Genomic DNA, 19632 nt, shown 5'->3' on the forward strand with positions numbered 1-19632 from the left:
GTTCCGCCCGTGGGGTAGATTATGTCTTCGGCGTCTCGAGCGTGACTGGCTGACTTCTTCCTCGGTTCCCAAGGGTCGATCCCCTTGGGTGTTCCGCCCGTGGGGTAGATTAGGAGATTGAGCTTGTGAGGATTCCTCTACATCTTGGCGCCTCGTGTTGGTCCTCGAGCGGGTTGGTGGGCGTCGATCATCATCTTCTGCCTGCAAGGAGGGTCGCTCAGGTCGACGTCTTTGGTGTCTCGAGCGTGACTGGCTAACTCCTTCCTCGGTTCCCAAGGGTCGATCCCCTTGGGTGCCCTGCCCATGGGGCAGGTTAGGAGATTGAGCTTGTGAGGATTCTTCTACAGCTTGCCAGCGTGCGTTGGCCCTCGAGCGGGTCGGTGGGCGTCGGTCGTTGCGCTCGTCGCGCGACTGCTCACGAACTCGAGCTCCTTGTGGGCCCAAGCGGGCGTGGACATTAGACTGTGGGCCTAGCCTCTCGAGCACATTGGTCCTTGGTCTGAGCCCCGAACGGCTCAGAGTACGGCTCGCGGCTGTCTGCATCTCATCTGCTCGATCTCGATCTCTCCTCTGCCGGTTTGCTCTTGTCTGACCAGCCTGAGACCTCTCGAACTGCTCGCCGGCGTGTTGGTGTGCCCTTCTCTCCTCGTCCCTGGGTCCAAGGTTTGGGCCTTGATTCAAGTTGATCTGCCTGAGTAGCTGGCCGATCAGGTTGTTCTGATCATCGTCCTTCTGTGTGAGTTGATCGACCCGTGAGTTAAGGTCCACCTGACTGCGCGGGTCAAGTAGAGTGTTGTGCATCGGGCCCAACGGCATATGGGCTAGGGCTCCATTAGAGGCGTACACAGGTGCATATGCCAAGTGTGATTGCAGAGGAGGGAGAGAATGGATCTGCTCCAAGACTGGGACGACGTCGGAGTAGCCATGGGGCTGCGCAGCAAATCCAGTAGTTGAGTGGTGTGTGGCTCTGCGGCTGTGCATTGCGATGGCTCGGCAGTAGCGGACGATGCAATTGCGACTCGATGTCAATGTCGGCGGCAACTTTAAAAAGGCTGTGGAGGTCCCAGGGTCATGTGGCGGCTGTTCTGCAATTCCGGCAGCTGAGGGCGGCTGCAAAGCACTAGAGGATGACTGCAAGGCGTTGGCAGCTACGATTCCGTGCTGTTGCATTGAGGTTTCCACCACGAAACCATGAGATGGGCCCATCGTGGTGGCGTTACTTTTCGTACGTCTTGTATGAACCATGGTTGTTTGAAAAAAATGTGTGAAAGATGGATTTGGAGCACGCTTTGAATATATCTCGCACTCTCAATGAAAGCACCAATTTGTGAGAGTAAATTTCCCCCAAAAGAATATCCGCCAAAGATTCCTTCGTCTTCTCCGCCTCTCTTTCTCCCTGCAAAACAGATCGGAGTAAAAGACCACACCAGGGGGGTGTTGGCCAAAGGCCCTCCGATGCCTAAGTTAGGTAGGGTAATTTCAAGGAAAACCGGGTGGCCGGAGCCGTGTGTGGTGGCCGGAGCCTTGTGTGAGAGAGAGAAAGAGAGGGGGTTGCTAGGGTTTTTAAGAAATAATTTATGCAGAGTTTCAGTAGGAATTCTGACTTACCTCAACCATTGTGTGTGGCTATGCTTTTATAGAGGTCTCGGAGGCTAGGGTTTCAGAGGAATAATTCCGTAGATGGAAGGGAATTATTCCTCCCCTTTTTGGAATTGATTTGATTAATTAGGGATTTGATTAATTGGGGTAAATCAAATCCCTAATTGTGGTAGGTATCAATCAATCCTGATTCAATTTAGGCAATTCCTCATTTAATTGGGGATCGTGGTAATTAACCAAATCAAATCTCAACCTAATTAGGTAACGTTCAATTTAATTGGATAATTCCCAATTAAATTGAGTAACTCCTAATTAGATTGATTGATTCCCAATTTGGTCAAATAATCCCCAAATGGTAGGAATTATTTGACCTAGGGTTTGATTTAATTAGGTTCCCACAATAATGTTAGCCGTGTGTTTTTATAGTGAGAGTGAGACAGGGCATACAACTACTCGCTCAACCCAACTCACCCTGCGCTAGAGTTTATTGAATTATTTGGTTTTCAGGCACCTAAGGCTTAAAATAACTTATATTCTTTGAAATTTTTTATAGGAACTAGTTGTGGCAGAGGTGATGGGTGGAACGCACCAAGTTAATTAAATAAAAAGAAGGCTTAAATTTCAAAATGGTCCCTGTAATTTACTTCATCGGCCAATTTAATTCCCCTACTATCAATTTGGCCAATTTTATCCATGTGTTTATATATATTAGCAAAACTTCATCCTTTCCGTCAAAATTCTGTTAAAACTGAAGAAAAAAATTATTTTAAAATTAATTTAAAAAACTGCAATTAATTATTAAATATTCAAATTCAATTTTAAAATTGAATTAATAAAAAAAATTGCCTCCCCGAATTTCACGCTCAGACCTCAACCACCTCCCAACCCTACCTAAACCACCATTTTTTCTCTCGCACCTTCCTCTCCGGCAAATTGCAAAGAACTTCGTAGCCAATCATTGCAGCGCTTGGCTCTGCCAATTCATCATCCTTGTTGTAGCAGAAGTTGGCGACATTCACACAAACAACATGCACACTGTAGATTCTATAACCCTCTCGAACCCTCGTCATTGTTCGCACCAAGACCACCGTTGAGCTCGATTGTCTCAACGAGATTTGCACTCTGCTTTGTCTGGGCGTTGGTTAATCCGAGATGTTAGTCTGGGCTACTAGACACCCCTTTTCAACCCAATACAAGAACATGACTTTTAATAATTAAGTTATTATTTTTATTCGAATTTGAATATTTACATGACCTTTTTTTATTATTTAAGTTTTAACATAATTTTAACATAATGGATCACATTTTCTAAAATATACAAAATTATGGACTAAATTAGCCAAATTGATAACACGAGGACTAAATGTAATAACCCAAAACAAAATATCAAGAAAATAACAAAATATCTAAAAAGTAGGATTAATATCTTTTAGCAAAAAGACAATTTTACCCTCGCATTATTTAATAGGAAAAAGTTGACTTTTTGATAGAGAAAGAATTTGGCAATTCCGCTTGGGCCGTTGCGTAGAGCACAGCGAAACGAGTCCGTAGACACGGAGTAGACCCGAATCAGAGTTGTAACGAAGGAGTTATGGTCAAAAGAGTCTCAGTGGCAGAACCGTAAATATTTCGAAGTTCAATTTTATAAACCCAGCTTTTCTTCTCTCTTGCGACCACTTCGACCAGCCAACTTCAGACAGCGATTTCTCCCAACTCAGGCCACCGTTTCAGGAAATACCGGTCCCAAACGAACCACCTCACTTCCCTCTATCAGCCCTGCCTCTCCTCAGCCTCCATCCGCTACTGCAGTAGCCGGAAACTGCCACGAAACAGGCCGGTTCCAACAGTTTTTCTAAAAATTTTTGGGAGCTCGTTCTCTCACTTCCACCCACCATTTTCATTGACCCAGGTATGGATCTTGAACCTCTCGAGCTGTTATAGCTGTCTGTTGGGTAGGATTAGATCGATTCGTAGTGTAGCTATTGGATTTTTGAGCTTGAAGTTTTAGCAGATTTTCGGCCTATGTTTTCAGCCATTTCCGGCCACTTTTTGGGGTATGTCCAAGAACAAAATGACTCCAAATGGGGTGTTTTACCTAGAATAGGAGTTTGGAGTCTTGGTTCCTAGATTTTTCGGCAACCCAAAATCGCTTTGGACACCCGAATCTGCCCGCGCGTGTGGCGGCGCGTGGGCATGGATGGTGAAGTGACTCTGTACAGTTTTGTGATCCTTGTGTCGTCATGAGCGCGTAGGATTTCGCGGATCTCGATTCGGAGTCCGTTTGAGCCCCGAACGAATTTTCCATGTCGCGCGATCCTTGGGTGCAGTGTCATCAAATAGTCGGATCGCACTGAATTTTGGATATGTCGGTGTACATGATTCCAGGATCGTGTAGGATCGACAGATTGCGAATCGGAGTCCCGGATACTCCGAAATGGCGAACCCTGGGGCTAGGGTTTGGATTTTAAGCAATAACGCGATTTCGGCTAATCCGACCATCCGTTTCGGACCAAATTCGCGGAATATGGTTCCTTCTCTATGAGGAACCTTTAGAGAAGCCCAGATTGACCATCGGAGACCGTGGACCCACGGGGTCCCGGATCGGCCGGTCTGGTGGTTTATCGCTCAGTAAAACGTCGGGCCTTTCAAGACCGTTCTAAGCGTCTGAAAGGCTATTGTGGGCATAGAAGTAACTTTAAAACGAGTGCACGTATTTCTAGGAGCCGGGGGCAAGGAGTTTAATTAAATTCTTTTTATTCAGCAGTTTATTAATTTATTATTCATGGGTAATCAAGCACCAGAGGTCCAGTCGACCTACAGGAGGGACCTTCAAGAGGTCCAGCTGGCTCGGACCATCAGTGAGTGGACTTTCTTTCATAAAGGCTTTTATATAAATAAGTTATATAGATGATTTCTATAAATAAGATTTCATAAGTGATTTTATATTGATTTTATATAAATAAGTTTTTATAAAAGAGTTTATCGGAATAAATTTCAGTATCTGATCTCGAATAAGTGTTATTACATGTTTTTCTGAGCAAGAAATGTGGCGTAAAACATCTTTGTTTTTATATTACTCAGTTGAGCAGTAGACTTGAGATTTGTGATACAGAAATGGCAGCTTACCTCAGATTTATCAGATTACAGAGACTTATCAGGTTTTTCTAAAATAGTTGTTTAGAACCACCATGTACCCGCCTTTCTATTTGGTGATTACCCACAGTCTGACCGATGTCTACAGACATCCAGTCTGATTTTAGTTATGTCAGTGCACTTGACTTTGCCTCACGAGTTACGGGGACGCTTGGACTGTGAGTGCCAGGATTTGCGGCTCGGTAGACTTTGTGTCCCGAGACCTGCCAGGATTTGGGCTCGGCTGACTCTGTGTCCCCGAGACCTGCCAGGATTGCGGATCAGGCTGACTGCGGTCCCTTGTATCTTGCCAGAGCGGCTCGAATCGACTTGGTGTCATCGGGACCTGCCGGCGGATCAGGCTGACCATAGTCCCCTGATTTCGCCAGTTTGCGGCTCGGGTAGACTGCGTGACGCCCGAGACCTACCAGGGGAATTGACGGATATGACAGGGGTACAAATCGGTGGTAGTTTCAAAGTATTTTGAGCTTTCTTTTATCCAATTATGACTTTCAGTTATTATATGCCAGTTTCTTTGATATTCGCGCATTTTATATCTTTATATAAATGTTCAGTTTTACGAATCTATAAACATACGATTATATATATATATTCAGAGGAATACCTTATACTAAACACAGGTGAACTTCAGCCTTACTTATCAAGTTATTTTTACTATGGGGGTTATTATGATTTTAAACTGTTTCCAAAATCTTATGTTTGGTCCACTCACATTTTCAACCTGTTTTTCGCCCCCAGACCGTAGAAGTGCACATGATCCACCACCGGGCCATTCATAGCTTCCGCGCCACCAAATAAGGTAGAGTTTTGTGGAAAATCCTTGAAACCCTGTAAACTTTAGAAAATGCTCTGATATCTAGTTGAAACTGAAAAACTGGAGTTGAGATCTGTTATTTGAGATATTCTGGCAGTTGGTGTGAATTTATTTGATTGTTTAACAGGTGGAAAACTTTGGGTTTGGTCAAAATACAGGGGAGACTCTGCCGAATTTTTGGCAGAAGTCTAAGGGAAAGTATAAAAAGAATTTGAAACGAGAAGGGTAAAAAGGTCTTTTGTGCCCGACATTCGCCAGGTGTCGGACACACATAGGATTTGGCTCGAATTCCAAAGCGAAAATTGGGTCGGGTCCTGTCACTAAAGTGGCCAATGAGTTAAATTTGGATCTATATCTAACTTTTCTATTTTTTATATACCAAAACTACCCTCATCCTTTTCAAGATATTCTCAACTCTAAGTATCCTCCTCCTATCTTTCTCCTTCTTGTCAATCTCATCAAAACCCATCGGAGGAGCTTATTCCCCCTCCTCATCCCCACCCCCACAGTAGCCCCATCCTCATCCATGTAGCAGTCCCACCCCCCTACCGTGCCAAGGGTAGCATTCATATGTTCAATCAATGCTTGAAATGGTAAAAATGAACAACAACAAAATTAACGATATAGTTTGTGGTTCTATTTAATTCATTCTCCCTTTCAAACCAGTTGAGTAAAGGCCATTAGACCCACTAACAGGGCCTAGTCTCGTGGAAAATATTGTTAACTTGACAGGACCTGCCCCGAATTTCCCGAAACCCAAGACAAATTCTGTGAAAATTCCGACATCACTCCAATGTCGAACCCAGTCACTAAAACTAAAGCCTCCTTTCCCAAAAGGAATAAGGGCACGAGACTTTCTGTCGAAATTTAGGTAGTCTTCCTTGTAAATTGAACATTCCCCAAATTTTCAACCTGCAATAAAACACAATTTAAAAAGCCAACTGCCAGCACACACAATGTAATAGCACACAGTTTACAGAAAAGGGCTCCAACCTTCAAATAAATCAAGGCAGAACAACTAGAAGTACTCTTAAGTCAATTAATATACTGACAATGCAACTAAGGAACTCAAATAATTTTACAAGTACCACTGCAGTCAACATGAAATAACTTCCCAAGTTTTCAATCTGCAAAGGCACAATAATACTTCTCACAAATTTCTAGCATGCATCAACTACCATCTATGAAATTTCACCAATAGTCCCAAGGGCCTCGGCCCATAATACCATATAATCAAACCTAAAAATATGTATAACGTTTAGTCAGCGGCTACACCTAGGCGCTACCCTAGGCTGCCTACGTACCCTTACTGAGGGATCAAGCCACACGCAGTTCTTTCCACTAAATTCTAATTCCAAACACATACAACACCTTTATTCATCTCTCTGTTAATCATATAATCTCCCCATATGCTGGAACATCCAACGCCACGTATAGGGTCTGTTAGCACGCCGGAAAATCCTACTCCGCTTGTGACTTAACAATCATATCATCTCCCCATACACTGCGTATGGGATCTGTCCTCACGCCGAAAAATCCTACGCCACGTGAGACCTCACAATCACATAATCTCCTCATACTCTGAAACATCCAAAGCCACGTATGGGGTCTGTCGACATGCCGAAAAATCATACGCCACGTGCGACCTAACCATTACAATATCTCCCCATATGCCGAAAAATCCAACACCACATATGGGGTCTATCCTCAGGCCGAAAAATCCTATGCCACGTGAGACCTCACAATCACAATATCTCCCTATAAGCCGGAAAATTCAAAGCCACATATGGGGTCTGTTAGCACACTGAAAAATCCTACACCACGTGTGACTTAACAATCATATCTCTCCCCATACGCCAGAACATCCAACGCCACGTATGGGGTCTGTCCTCACGCTGGAAAATCTTACGCCACATGGGACCTAACAATCACAAAATCTCCCTAAACGTCGTGTAAGATCCCACATCAACCAACGGAGAGGGGGTGATGTGCCATACATGTGCACACTCGCATCCATCTAGCACGAGGCCTTTTGGGAGCTCATTGGCTTCGGAGTCGTGGGAACTCCGAAGTTAAGCGAGTTGGGGGCTAGAGCAATCCCAGGATGGGTGACCCACTGAAAAGTTGCTCGTGAGCTCCCAGAAATAAAACCGTGAGGGCAGAGAGGGGGGCCCAAAGCGGACAATATCGTGCTACGGCGGAGTCGATTCCAAGATGTGACACGTCGGAACATCCAACGCTACGTATGAGGTCTGTCTCAACGCTAAAAAATCCTACACCATGTAAGACCTAACAATCACAGATGGTACTTACACAGTGTAATCATCATCTTTATATCTTTATAATATATATAAATTTCCAATATTGCCTAAACCTCAACCACAATATAGTATCCGATATCCCCAAATTTAAAATAATAAATTAATATCCTATTCCCACAAAATCAACATAACTCAAGTAACGGTTAAGACTTGTCAATAAGGTCATTTTAATCCCTCTAAAAAGGTGAAACTATCTCGGAAGACTCACGGTCAACCATGGGTCAAACTACTCAAACTTGCTCAAACGGGCCCACGACCCCCAAATTTGGATCCAAAAGTTCCTATGGGCTCTACAAGGTTCAGGATACATGTCCGGCAAGTTTGGTTCTGATCGGACGGTCAGATCGCTTGCGATCGCACGATCGGACGGTTATTGTAAAACATAGCCCTAGGATTGGTATTTTCGGAGTGTCCGGGACTCCGTTTTACTATCCTTCAACTCCTATACGATCCTAAAGATGCCTAGATTATCATATATCAAATTGGAGTCGATCCAACAATCTGAACATGTCAAACCCGGATAACGCCTAATATGCGATATCCGATCGACGATCAAACGATAACCAAATTCAAATCCGAGCATACCGCCATGCTTGGGATGACAAGAGGGTTATTTTGGAACTCTAAGACAGGCCACCACATGACCCATGCGCCACCCCACGCGCCGGCAGCACTTGAGTGTCCAAAGAAATTTCCGGTGGCAGGAAAAACTCCAAACCGCCGGCCAAGACTCCCAGGTTAGGTAAATCACATGTAGTGGGGCAACTTTTGTTCTTGAATCTACCCCAAAAATTTGACAGAAGTGGCCGAAATCGGAGGCCGAAAACTGGCAGAATTTCAATCGCTTATTTAACCCGCTAAACACAGAAATTTCTCCTATCCAACACAACCATCAGCTAGAACGTCCCGAGAGGTTGAGAAAGCATACCTGGATCGACGAAAATGGTGGCCGGAGGCGTCTGAACGAGCTCCGTGAATTTTGGGTTAAAATCGGTCGATTTTTATCATTTTTCGGAGAGCACAGGTGGTTCCAGCGGCTGAGGCTGGTCGGGATGGAAAGAGTGAGGTGGCCCGGTTCTTTTGGGACCGGTACCACCTGAAATGGTGGCCGGATGCGACGGTTGTGACCCAAAATCCCGACTGATGAATAGTAACATGGGGGGCTGTTTGTTGTGAAGGGAGAGAGAGAAGGAAGAAGAAGAAGAAGGGAAAATAAATAAATAAATAAATAAAACTGCCCGGTACTGTAGCACGGCACTGTTTGCTACAGTACCAAAATCTAAAAATTACCTTTGCATCTTTTTCATTTTCAGACTTTTCCTTCTTCGTTACAACTCGGAATTGGGCGTGCCGCATGTCTTCGAACTCGTATCGACGAGCTCTACGTAATGGTGCCACTTACTTCTCCAAAATCTTTTTGAATTAGAAAATAACCAAAATACCCTTACCCAAAGGGTATATTCATAAATTCATATTTAAATTAATTTAATAATTTAATTGGGTAAATAAATTCGGGTCGGGGTGTTACATAACTTGCAAACTAATAGTCTTATGCTCGAACCCTCATGGCACCCTGGTAATGTGCATGAGAAAACCCCCTCCTTATTCCTAACTTTGGCAACCGAGAAAAAAAAAAAAAAAATAGAGTCATCAGGCCATCATATAAATTCATCTCTTGTTGTTCGATCAACAAAAAAAAACTCATCTTGTTATTTTTTATTTCAAAATTATTTACATGTATTATTTTAAATAATCACATGAATGCGTAGAACAATATAATAATGTAAATATATTGGATTATTTATCATTAAACATCAGTAAAATTTTAAAAATATAGACAATAAAATGTTATTATATAGTATGATGTACTTGCTATTTTAAGTTTTTTTTTTACTAGTAAGTATACAAAACATATTTTATTATGTACAAGGCATATTAGTGATCAAATTGATTTTGATTCCTATTACTGAATACTTACATAAGAATGATATAATAATTAGCGGAAAAAAAAGGGGCCTGGTTTCAAACAAAGTACTAATTACATGAGTGAGAAATATAACTTCTGTTTACTTATGTTACTCCATTAATAAAATAATATTTTAATTTGTAGCAACTCCGATCTTTCGGACTATAAGGGTCTAAGAGATTTGTAGTCACTCACCATTGGATGTTAATCTAACAGTTCAAAAAAGTTTCTTAAAATGAGTACAAGAACGAGTGAACCGTTGAATTTACATCCAACGGTGAGTGACCACAAATTTCGTAGACCCCTGTAGTCTAAGTGATCGAGACTGTAATTTGTAAAGGAAATAGGTAACAAATTTCCTAAAACCCTTGCTATATATTTCTGTCCTGAAAGATTTAAGGAGCCTCAAATTTGGATATTGCAACCACTTGAGACGTTAATTAATTAGACTTTAGAGAACGGTTAGGATATTGCAACCTCTTTGCAATTTTGGGATATTATATATTCTTTCTCTACTTTACCTTAATGACTCATAATTGCCCACTAGCACTGTAACACAGCTTCAAGTTGAAGCCATGGCAGAGGCGTGGGAGGGGAGAAAGACTATGTATTTTTATAGTGCTATCTCCGACTAATAACATCATAATATTCGTGATAATACTTTGATGTGGCATAATATTATTGGCCGAAAATAACAAAACAGTACTATCCCCATTAAAACCACGTTTTTATCCGTGGGCTGCTTTTAGGCTTATCTAGTTTTTAAAATGCAGTTGAAGAATTTATTATTATGAAAATGACGTGAGAGAGAGGGAGGGGGTCATATATTTTCAGAATAATTTTGCTAAAAAACGAAAGCAGAAGAATTAATTATTATGAAACGTGTAATAAAACCACAGGTTGTGTGACATTGCCGTACGGTACATGCAGTGGGTGAGTCCACAGATGACCATGCATTTGTTTTGAGTCGGATTAAGCAGTGAATGGGGGCACTAGTTGTCCATCTTTATATGACCCGATGACTTAAGATATCTATATGCATACAGACTTTTAAAAAGTAGAAGCAATACAGCCTTAGAAAGGCAGTGCGTGCATGGAAAAAGATTATTAGGTAACGATATAAATTTACGGTACCTAATATATTAGCGCTAATTGATAATTTTTTGATACTCTAATGATAAGATTGACAATTAGTGTCGAATTGAGAATATATCAGGTACGATAAGTGTCGAATTGAGAATATATCAGGTACGATAAATTGATATTAAGTATTTAGTCGGTAGTTGGTGGGTACTTAGTAGCACTAGTAAAAAAAACCCCTTGCGTGACGAAAAACTATTCGTCGCGCAAAGTCACTTTGAGCGACAAAACTTGTAACTTCGTCGCTCAAACTCTTGCGCGACCAAATTTTGCGCGACGAAAAATAATTCGTCGCCCAAAGTCACTTCGCACGACAAACTTTTGCGCGACGACAATACATCATCGCGCAAAGTCTTGCGGGACCAAATTTTGCGCGACGAAAAATTATTCGTCGCCCAAAGTCACTTCACGCGACAAACTTTTGCGCGACGACAATACATCGTCACGCAAAGTCTTGCGCGACCAATTTTTGCACGACGAAAAATTATTCGTCGCCCAAAGTCACTTCGCGCGATAAACTTTTGCGCGACGACAATACATCGTCGCTCAAAGTCTTGCGCGACCAATTTTGGGCGACGAAAAATAATTCGTCGCGCAAAGTCCTTATAAAAATAAATAAAATAAAAAAATATTTTTAAAAAATTTTTCCATGATGTAATCCAAACATTTTGTCACCTAAACCAATTTATTTTTGTTTTTTATTTTGTATGCATAACACTTAAGAAATTAAACGGTATATATATTTATTAAGTAACTTTAAATTTATTATTTTAGATCGGATCGAATTTTTTATTAGAAAAATATATTCTTGTTGTTCGGATTGGGTTTTTGTTAGAAAATATATATATTAAATTGACGATCGAATTATTTCATTGTATTCATATCGAGTCAAGGAGTGTAGCAGTAAAAAATCATCAAAATCGGAGTTAAAATAACCGTTAAATCTTGATTTTTCATTATAATCGTCAAAAAGTTTTATCCCCTTACTTGATCTCTGAATGTTTATTTTTTCCGATTTCTGGCTATATGATCTCGAAGTATAAACAAACAAGTTTGATGGTTGGATCATTGAAACTAGTTTTTTTGAATGCATATGCCATCAAAACAATATATTCACTAACAATTAAGAGTTTATTTATACTTTCGTTAAATATAACATAAGATTTTATGGTATCCACTAGTGTAAATATTTTAAATTGAAGATCAAATTCAGTCATTGTATTCATATAGGGTCAAGGAGTGTAGCTGTAAAAACTCATCAAAATCGGAGTTAAAATAACCATTAAATCTTGATTTTTCATTTATAACCATCGAAAAGTTTTGTCCCGTTACTTGATCAATGAATGTTTATTTTTTCCCATTTTTGGCGTATATGATCTCGAAGTATAAACAAACAAGTTTGACGGTTGGATCGTTGAAACTAGTTTCGTAGAATGTGTATGCCATCAAAACAATATATTCCCTAACAATTAAGAGTTTATTTATATTTTCGTTAAATATAACATAAGATTTTGTGGTATCCACTAGTGTAAATATTTTAAATTGAAGATCAAATTCAGTCATTGTATTCATATAAGGTCAAGGAGTGTAGCTGTAAAAAATCATCAAAATCGGAGTTAAAATATCCGTTAAATCATGATTTTTCATTTATAACCGTCGAAGAGTTTTGTCCCGTTACTTGATCTATGAATGTTTATTTTTTCTGATTTTTGGCGTATATGATCTCGAAGTATAAAAAAAACAAGTTTGACGGTTGGATCGTTGAAACTAGTTTCGTAGAATGCATATGCCATCAAAACAATATATTCCCTAACAATTAAGAGTTTATTTATACTTTCATTAAATATAACATAAGATTTTGTGGTATCCACTAGTGCAAATGTTTTAAATTGAAGATCAAATTCAGTCATTGTATTCATATAGGGTCAAGGAGTGTAGCTGTAAAAAAATCATCAAAATCGGAGTTAAAATAACCGTTCAATCGTGATTTTTCATTTATAACTATCGAAAAGTTTTGTCCCGTTACTAGATCTCTGAATGTTTGTTTTTTGTGATTTTTGGGGTATACGATCTTGAAGTATATAAAAACAAGTCTTATGGTTAGATCGTTGAAGTGTGTGTGTGTGTGTGTGTGTGTGTGTATATATATATATTTATTAAGTAGCTTTAAATTTATTTATTTTGTACATATAACACTTAAGAAATTGAATAGTATATACATTTATTAAGTAGCTTTCACCTTAATTATATTTTAAATCATAAAATAAAATATTTTTATTTTTTTATTATTCATAACAATTATTTTTATAAATATTGTGCTATGAACCAATTTTTCGTCTCTCAAAAGTTTGCGCGACCAACAGTTCGTCGTGCAAAACTCAAAAAATTTGGGCGAGTGCCAAAAATGGGACGCGGGTTTTTAAAATTTAAAAAAAAAAAAACTTTAGACTTTGCGCGACCAATATTTTTTGTCGCGCAAAAATTTGGGCGGGTACCAAAAATAGGACACGGGAATTTTTTTATATAATTGTTTTAGACTTTGCGCTACCAATATGTATTTTTCCTCGGGCAAAAATTTAAAGATTTGGGCGGGTACCAAATATGGGACGCGGGAATTTTTTTATATAATTGTTTTAGACTTTGCGCGACCAATATGTATTTTTCGTCGCACAAAAATTTAAAAATTTTGGCGGGTACCAAAAATGTGATGCGGGAATTTTTTTTAAAAAAAAATAATTTTTTTAGACTTTGCGCGACCAATATTACTATATTCGTCGCGCAAAACTTTGCGAGACCAATATGTTTCGTCGCGCAATAATTTGGGCGGGTACCAAAAATGGGAAGCGAGAATTTTTTTATATCATTGTTTTAGACTTTGCGCGACCAATATGTATTTTTCGTCCCGCAAAAATTTAAAAATTTTGGCGGGTACAAGAAATGGGATGCGGGAATTTTTTTTTTCAAAAAATAATTTTTAGACTTTGCGCGACCAATATTTCTTTATATGTCGAATATGTTTCGTCGCGCAAAACTTTGCGCGACCAACCATATTTTCGTCACGCAAAGTGATACGGTTTTTAAAAACCGAAATAACTCCTCCACCATTTTCTCAATTTCTTTCTCTATTCTTACCTCTCCTCTCTCTTTCCCTCTCCCCAAATCCCACCCTTTCTCTCACACTCACTCCTCTCACTTAATCTCTCATCTCTCTCTTCACTATCTCTCACTCTCACTCACTCTCTCATCTATCTTTTCACTATCTCTCACTCTCACTCACTCTCTCATCTATCTTTTCACTATCTCTCACTCTCTCATCTCTCTATCACTATCTTATCTAATTCTCTCCCTTCTCCCTCTCATTCTCACTCACTCTCAATCTTGCCAAAAGGTATATTCTCTCCAAATTTTAAATTTTTTTTCATTAATATGTGTTTTTGGAGTTAGTTTTGAGTTTGTGTGGGGTTTGGGGTTGAGTAAAGGGGAGATATTGGAGTTTGGGTTGGATTTGTGGTATAACAATTTTAGGGGAGATTATGCATTCTTTTTGATGTTGTTGTTGTTATTTGACCATATTTGTTTTTTTGTAGGTAACCATCGAGACTTTGATGGCTAAAGTTGAGGATTAGGAAGCTATCAAAACATATTATCCACCACTACCACCACAATATGCTTGTATTAGGATTTTATTATTGTACTTTGTTAATTCATGTGTACATTTTGAATATTATATATATATAAATATTTATTGGATAATTTGATCACTATTTTTCATATGTAATTTTATTTTGAATATGTCAATTTAAATAAAAGTAATTAAGAAAAATCTTACAATTAAATTAAATTTAAAAAGTAAAAATTTGAAAAAATTACTATAATTAAATTAATATCAATTTAAATTAAAGTGATTTAAAAAAAAAATCATACAATTAAATTATATTTAAAAAGTAAAAATTTGAATAAATTAATATTAAAGAAATAATAATAAAAAGTAAAAATTAGTTTATTTTAATTTAAAAAATTTAAAACACAAAAAAATATTTTGTCGCGCAAATATTTGGGCGACGTTAGTGTTCGTCGCGCAAAACTCTAAAAATGTGGGCGGGTACCAAAAATGGAATGCGGGAATTTTTTATTTTTTAAATTTGTTTGAGACTTTGTACGACCAATGTGTTTCGTCGCGCAAAGTTTTGCGGGACCAATATTTTTTCGTCGCGCAAAGTCACTTTGCGCGACCAATGAAAAAACTTGGTCGCGCAAAGTCTTTATTCACGATCTTTGCGCGACGGATTCTGCGCGACGAAGTTTTTGTCGCGTTAAAATTTGTGCGACTACAATGTATTTTGCGCGACGAAATTCTCTTCGTCGCGCAAAGTGTAAAATGTAGTAGTATAGCTATCAAGTAAATATTATATGAGATATGAAGATCAACATGAATTATATCTTTGTAATTGAGTAGCTATGCTTGTATCTGGTCTCGATTTGTATATCTATTATTAGGTAAAATACTTTGAGAAAGCACAAATAGTTTGTGGACACATGAGCTATAGATACTGTGGCTGGATTGTCAACAATGACAGTGTGGACGACTTTTCTTCATGGTGTGCTTTAGCTATATCTTCTACGCTTCTGCGTTGGTCACATTCATGTAATCTTGTACATGAAGCAACGTACCACAAAGGCTATCAAAACTTTAATAACTATGGACCAAAAGGAAGCAGTATATAGGTCCTACTACCTGTGCATTTTTGCTTGACTAATAGTTTGATGCTTAAGGTAAATCCAATACAATTAGTGTAAATGTCATTTTACTATATAATTAGGTATATCCAATACAAAATATTTAATCTTGAACATATTTATATACGGGATTCTGTGACTCACAAAGAAAACCTACGGATATATTTGTGTTTATGTTTAATCTCATTTTCCCTTTTGTAATTCCATCTACTTTTCATAAGAGTTTGTTTGAAAAAACTTATATATAAAAACTACCCTCGTTTTTAGATTATTATTGTGGTAGGATGAAATCAACAAAATAGACAAACACGGTAGTTCAAGAAAAGACTATAATAAAAACTATCTAATTGAATGATCAAATGGTTTCGGATCCAAGTGATTGTCACAGAGATGATCTTTGAAGAAATATCTAAAAACTAGATGGTATTGGATGCATGGTGAGTCTCCTATGGGTGTCCTTCAAATAAGCTTATTTGAGAAATTCCTCAACTAAAGCCATATCAGTTTCCTTCTCACAATATTTATATACACACCACACCTTTTGTGAAAATCTAAAAATGCTAAATTAGGAATGAAAACTGACAGTTAAAGAACTCTCAAGATCACTCTACAAGATTGTGACCTGAATGATGAATCAGCAGCTTAAGTTTCACCCCATTAATAAAATCTTTTGCCGTCCCCGTCCCGCCTCTAATAAAAGCTTACGTAATACGTAGTCCCATCAACCCCTACCATCAAAGTAGGGGTTGAATTTGGCGCTATTTAGCCTTTAATCACCACAAGAGTCACAAATTCTTCTCTCTCCTTATCTTTCCAACCCCACTGATATCTCAGGCGGGTCTATAAATAGGAAGAACCAAGCCATATTATACTCACTCAGCAATCATCTCTTGCATGCTTTCATATATACATTATCGTGCTTGTTGTTAAGCAAAACATGGCATCCTCAAAGGCTTTTCTTCTTCTTGGTCTTGTCTTTGCTGTTCTCCTCATCTCCTATGAGGTCTCAGCTATTCCAACTCGTGAGTTTCTCACTTTCTTAACTAAATCATAAATATTAAATTAGTAATTGTATCTTTCTTTCCAGTAACGATTTGTGAATTTATGCACATTTTAACAAGGTGCGCTGGTCGTGAAAATGATTATGCTTCGAACTCTTTTTCTGCATGTAGGGTTAGTAGTTGTTGCACTCGCATGGCTTAATTTGCACCTTATTAAATACAAACCGATCTATGATTGTTATAAGTCATGTATATTGTTTTTGCTTTATATATAAAGTTTTTGGTTGTTCTCTCAGAGTCAGAGGAGAGTATGGTCAACGGTGATGGCCGCGGACTTGGAGGTCATGGCCACGGACATGGAGGTCATGGCCACGAACATGAACATGGAGGTCATGGCCACGGACATGGAGGGTATGGCCACGGACATGGAGGTCATGGCCACGAACATGAACATGGAGGTCATGGCCACGAACATGAACATGGAGGTCATGGCCACGGACATAGAGGGTATGGCCACGGACATGGTGGATATGGCCACGGCCACCACGGCAAAGGGGGGCCTGGTGCTGCTGAGACTGAAATCGAGAATTAGATAACCTGTTAGTTTCTGTGACTTACGTTGCAGGTGTGTTGTAAGGGTAGCAGTACGAAATAAAGTTGTTTGGTTGAGTAATCTATATGAACTCTCAATCATATACTGTCCTAAGCTTGTTCTCATGTTCTCATGTTCTCTGTAATGTACGCATTGGAATGTGTTCTCTTGTTATGTGATAAAATGTGATGTAACTTTCTCAATACATATTATGTCAAAAATGTTTAGTATGGCTTGGCTCCTTAAAATTGAGGGGGAGCACATTCTCACAACAAATGAGATTTTGGCACTAGTTAAACTTCAAAAAAATAGAAATAAAAAGAGGTTAAAAGAATTCAAATGAACAAAAATTAAAGGAATTTGCCAAGTGTCAAAACTCTATTTGTTTTGTGGAGCCAAACTTTTTGCTCCTCAGTTTTGTGGAGCCAAACTTTTTGCTAATATTAATGGAGTTCATGTATGATTCATTTGTTTTGGGTACCAAATTTAATGAATTGTGCATTCATTGGTGGACCCATAAGCATACAGTTTTTAATTTAGGTGAGATAGTCTCGGCAATTTTAATCATGTCAAAAAACATGATTTCAAAAAAAATCAGCCGTCATCGAGTTTGTAGATAAAGAAATAATATATATGGATGAACGTAAGCTATAGAGAAGAACATTATCAAGAACTTTCGTGCTGATAATGTATTGTGAAACTAGGAATTTGTAGGGAGAAATAAGAGGAAGAAAGGGAGTATAATTTGCTCAAATAAACTTGTATTCCATTCATATTTGGTGCCACTATTTATAAGGGTAGAGAGGCCTAAATCATTTACCACCAATAATTGATAAGTGACAAATATATAATGATGAGTATTATGATAGGTTAATAGTGGCTATTATTGTGGGCATCCATAACCTATAAACCCATAACATATGGATTTATAACACAAATACGTTTATTAAATAAACAATAATTAAAAGCTAAAAAGAAGATAAGAGTCTATGTCCAACAAGAATTCTATATAGATTACTGTTGAGGCCCAAAATGTCACGAGAAGCTCAAGGATATTTAAAGTCCAATATAATATATAATGTTGGCCATGCGTTAATCCAAGCTGCATTTTGGGAATTAATTCATTAAATAAATATAAAAATAGTGTACATACCATGCTAATCAAATAATATATTTTTCTATGCTAAACCACCTAACAAGCTTAAGTGGACCCAAGCCACATATATGTTTGGGGCTTGTTGAGCAGATTGCGGTGTGAATTGTTACAAGTATTCATAAAGCTCGTTGTAGGATCAAATAGTGGAAGTTTTACAGCTGCTTGGGAGTACCAAAATTCATACCCACTTTCTTGAGCCTAATTACACGAGTAAGCAGAGAGGGAACTCCCAGCCTCTTCAAAAACTCAAACCCACTTTCATTACTATGCACACAGTAATTACTGCACACTCATGGAGAAACCAATTGTTGAGCACTGTACACTCACGGATCCTTCCTTACACAATCATTCTTCAGCCTATAAATAGACCTTCATCCCTCCTTGCAATACACACACCGAAACCAGAAGAAGAATGGCAGGAGGCAAGCTCATCCTCCCACTGCCGTCTACACACACAGCCCAAGCCTTCCTCCATCATGCTTCTCTTCTTTCATAACACCACTACAAGAGTCTTGAACATCACACGGAAAACCATCCCAAACCATCCCAACTCCCGAAAACACCACATGCATCTCACCTCCAACATCTTATCCCAATCCGAGCAGCAAAAGCACTCTCTCTTACTGAACTTATGGAGACTTGCTCTCACACCATAAGCCTTTCAAGCCAAGCTTCATATTGATTCACTGAAGCAAACTCTCATGCCAAGCGTACAGTATCAACGTAGCTACTCTTCACCAGAGACCACCTCCCTCTAGCATATTCCCAGCGGTATTAATTCCACTACCTGCATCACATATTTCACTTCAAGAAAAGCACTTCCAACAAAACAAAATCAAGCACAATCATTCCAGTACCTGTTGTACATGCATCAAAACTTGCAAGAAGCCACTGAAGATAACTAAATCACTCCCTAAGTCTTAAACTCTTTCGGAGTGCTTTGGGGCCTAGTGCTGCAAACTCAGAAAGAGTAAAGGAGAGCTCAGTCCACGTCACACCAGTCCAAAAAACCCATTGCATCTTTCAACAAAAAAGACTCACATTAATGGCAACTCTGCTAAAGACTAGGCCATTATTCTTAGAGTGGGTCCTCCACAATCACAAACTTTGTGATTCGTAAGTCACCACTGGTGGCTTCATGCAAAGCAAGTTT

At 39.0% G+C, this 19632-nt stretch overlaps 1 protein-coding gene across 2 annotated transcripts; it reads left to right on the forward strand.

Annotated features, from left to right (window-relative positions):
- Positions 1-16594: 16594 nt before the first annotated feature.
- Positions 16595-17553, forward strand: LOC117625005 (cold and drought-regulated protein CORA-like). Of its 2 annotated transcripts, XM_034356558.1 has the most exons (3): positions 16595-16752; positions 17028-17156; positions 17253-17553. In XM_034356558.1, exons 1-3 carry the CDS (start codon positions 16668-16670, stop codon positions 17321-17323), a joined length of 285 nt encoding a protein of 94 aa, XP_034212449.1. In that variant the 5' UTR covers positions 16595-16667; the 3' UTR covers positions 17324-17553. The 2 variants fall into 2 exon arrangements, with proteins under 2 accessions (XP_034212449.1, XP_034212448.1); XM_034356557.1 differs by having other exon boundaries at positions 17028-17553.
- The last annotated feature ends 2079 nt before the right edge of the window (positions 17554-19632 follow it).

The sequence above is a fragment of the Prunus dulcis genome, chromosome 4 (assembly GCF_902201215.1).
Source record: "Prunus dulcis chromosome 4, ALMONDv2, whole genome shotgun sequence".
Classification (NCBI taxonomy): domain Eukaryota; kingdom Viridiplantae; phylum Streptophyta; class Magnoliopsida; order Rosales; family Rosaceae; genus Prunus; species Prunus dulcis.

What these genes read in the sequence shown, in the direction of transcription:
- LOC117625005 (XM_034356557.1), top strand. Translation starts at nt 16,668, where the DNA reads ATGGCATCCTCAAAGGCTTTTCTTCTTCTTGGTCTTGTCTTTGCTGTT. An exon ending in GGTCTCAGCTATTCCAACTC is followed by an intron (nt 16,753 to 17,027) that starts GTGAGTTTCTCA and finishes TTGTTCTCTCAG; the next exon opens with AGTCAGAGGAGAGTATGGTC.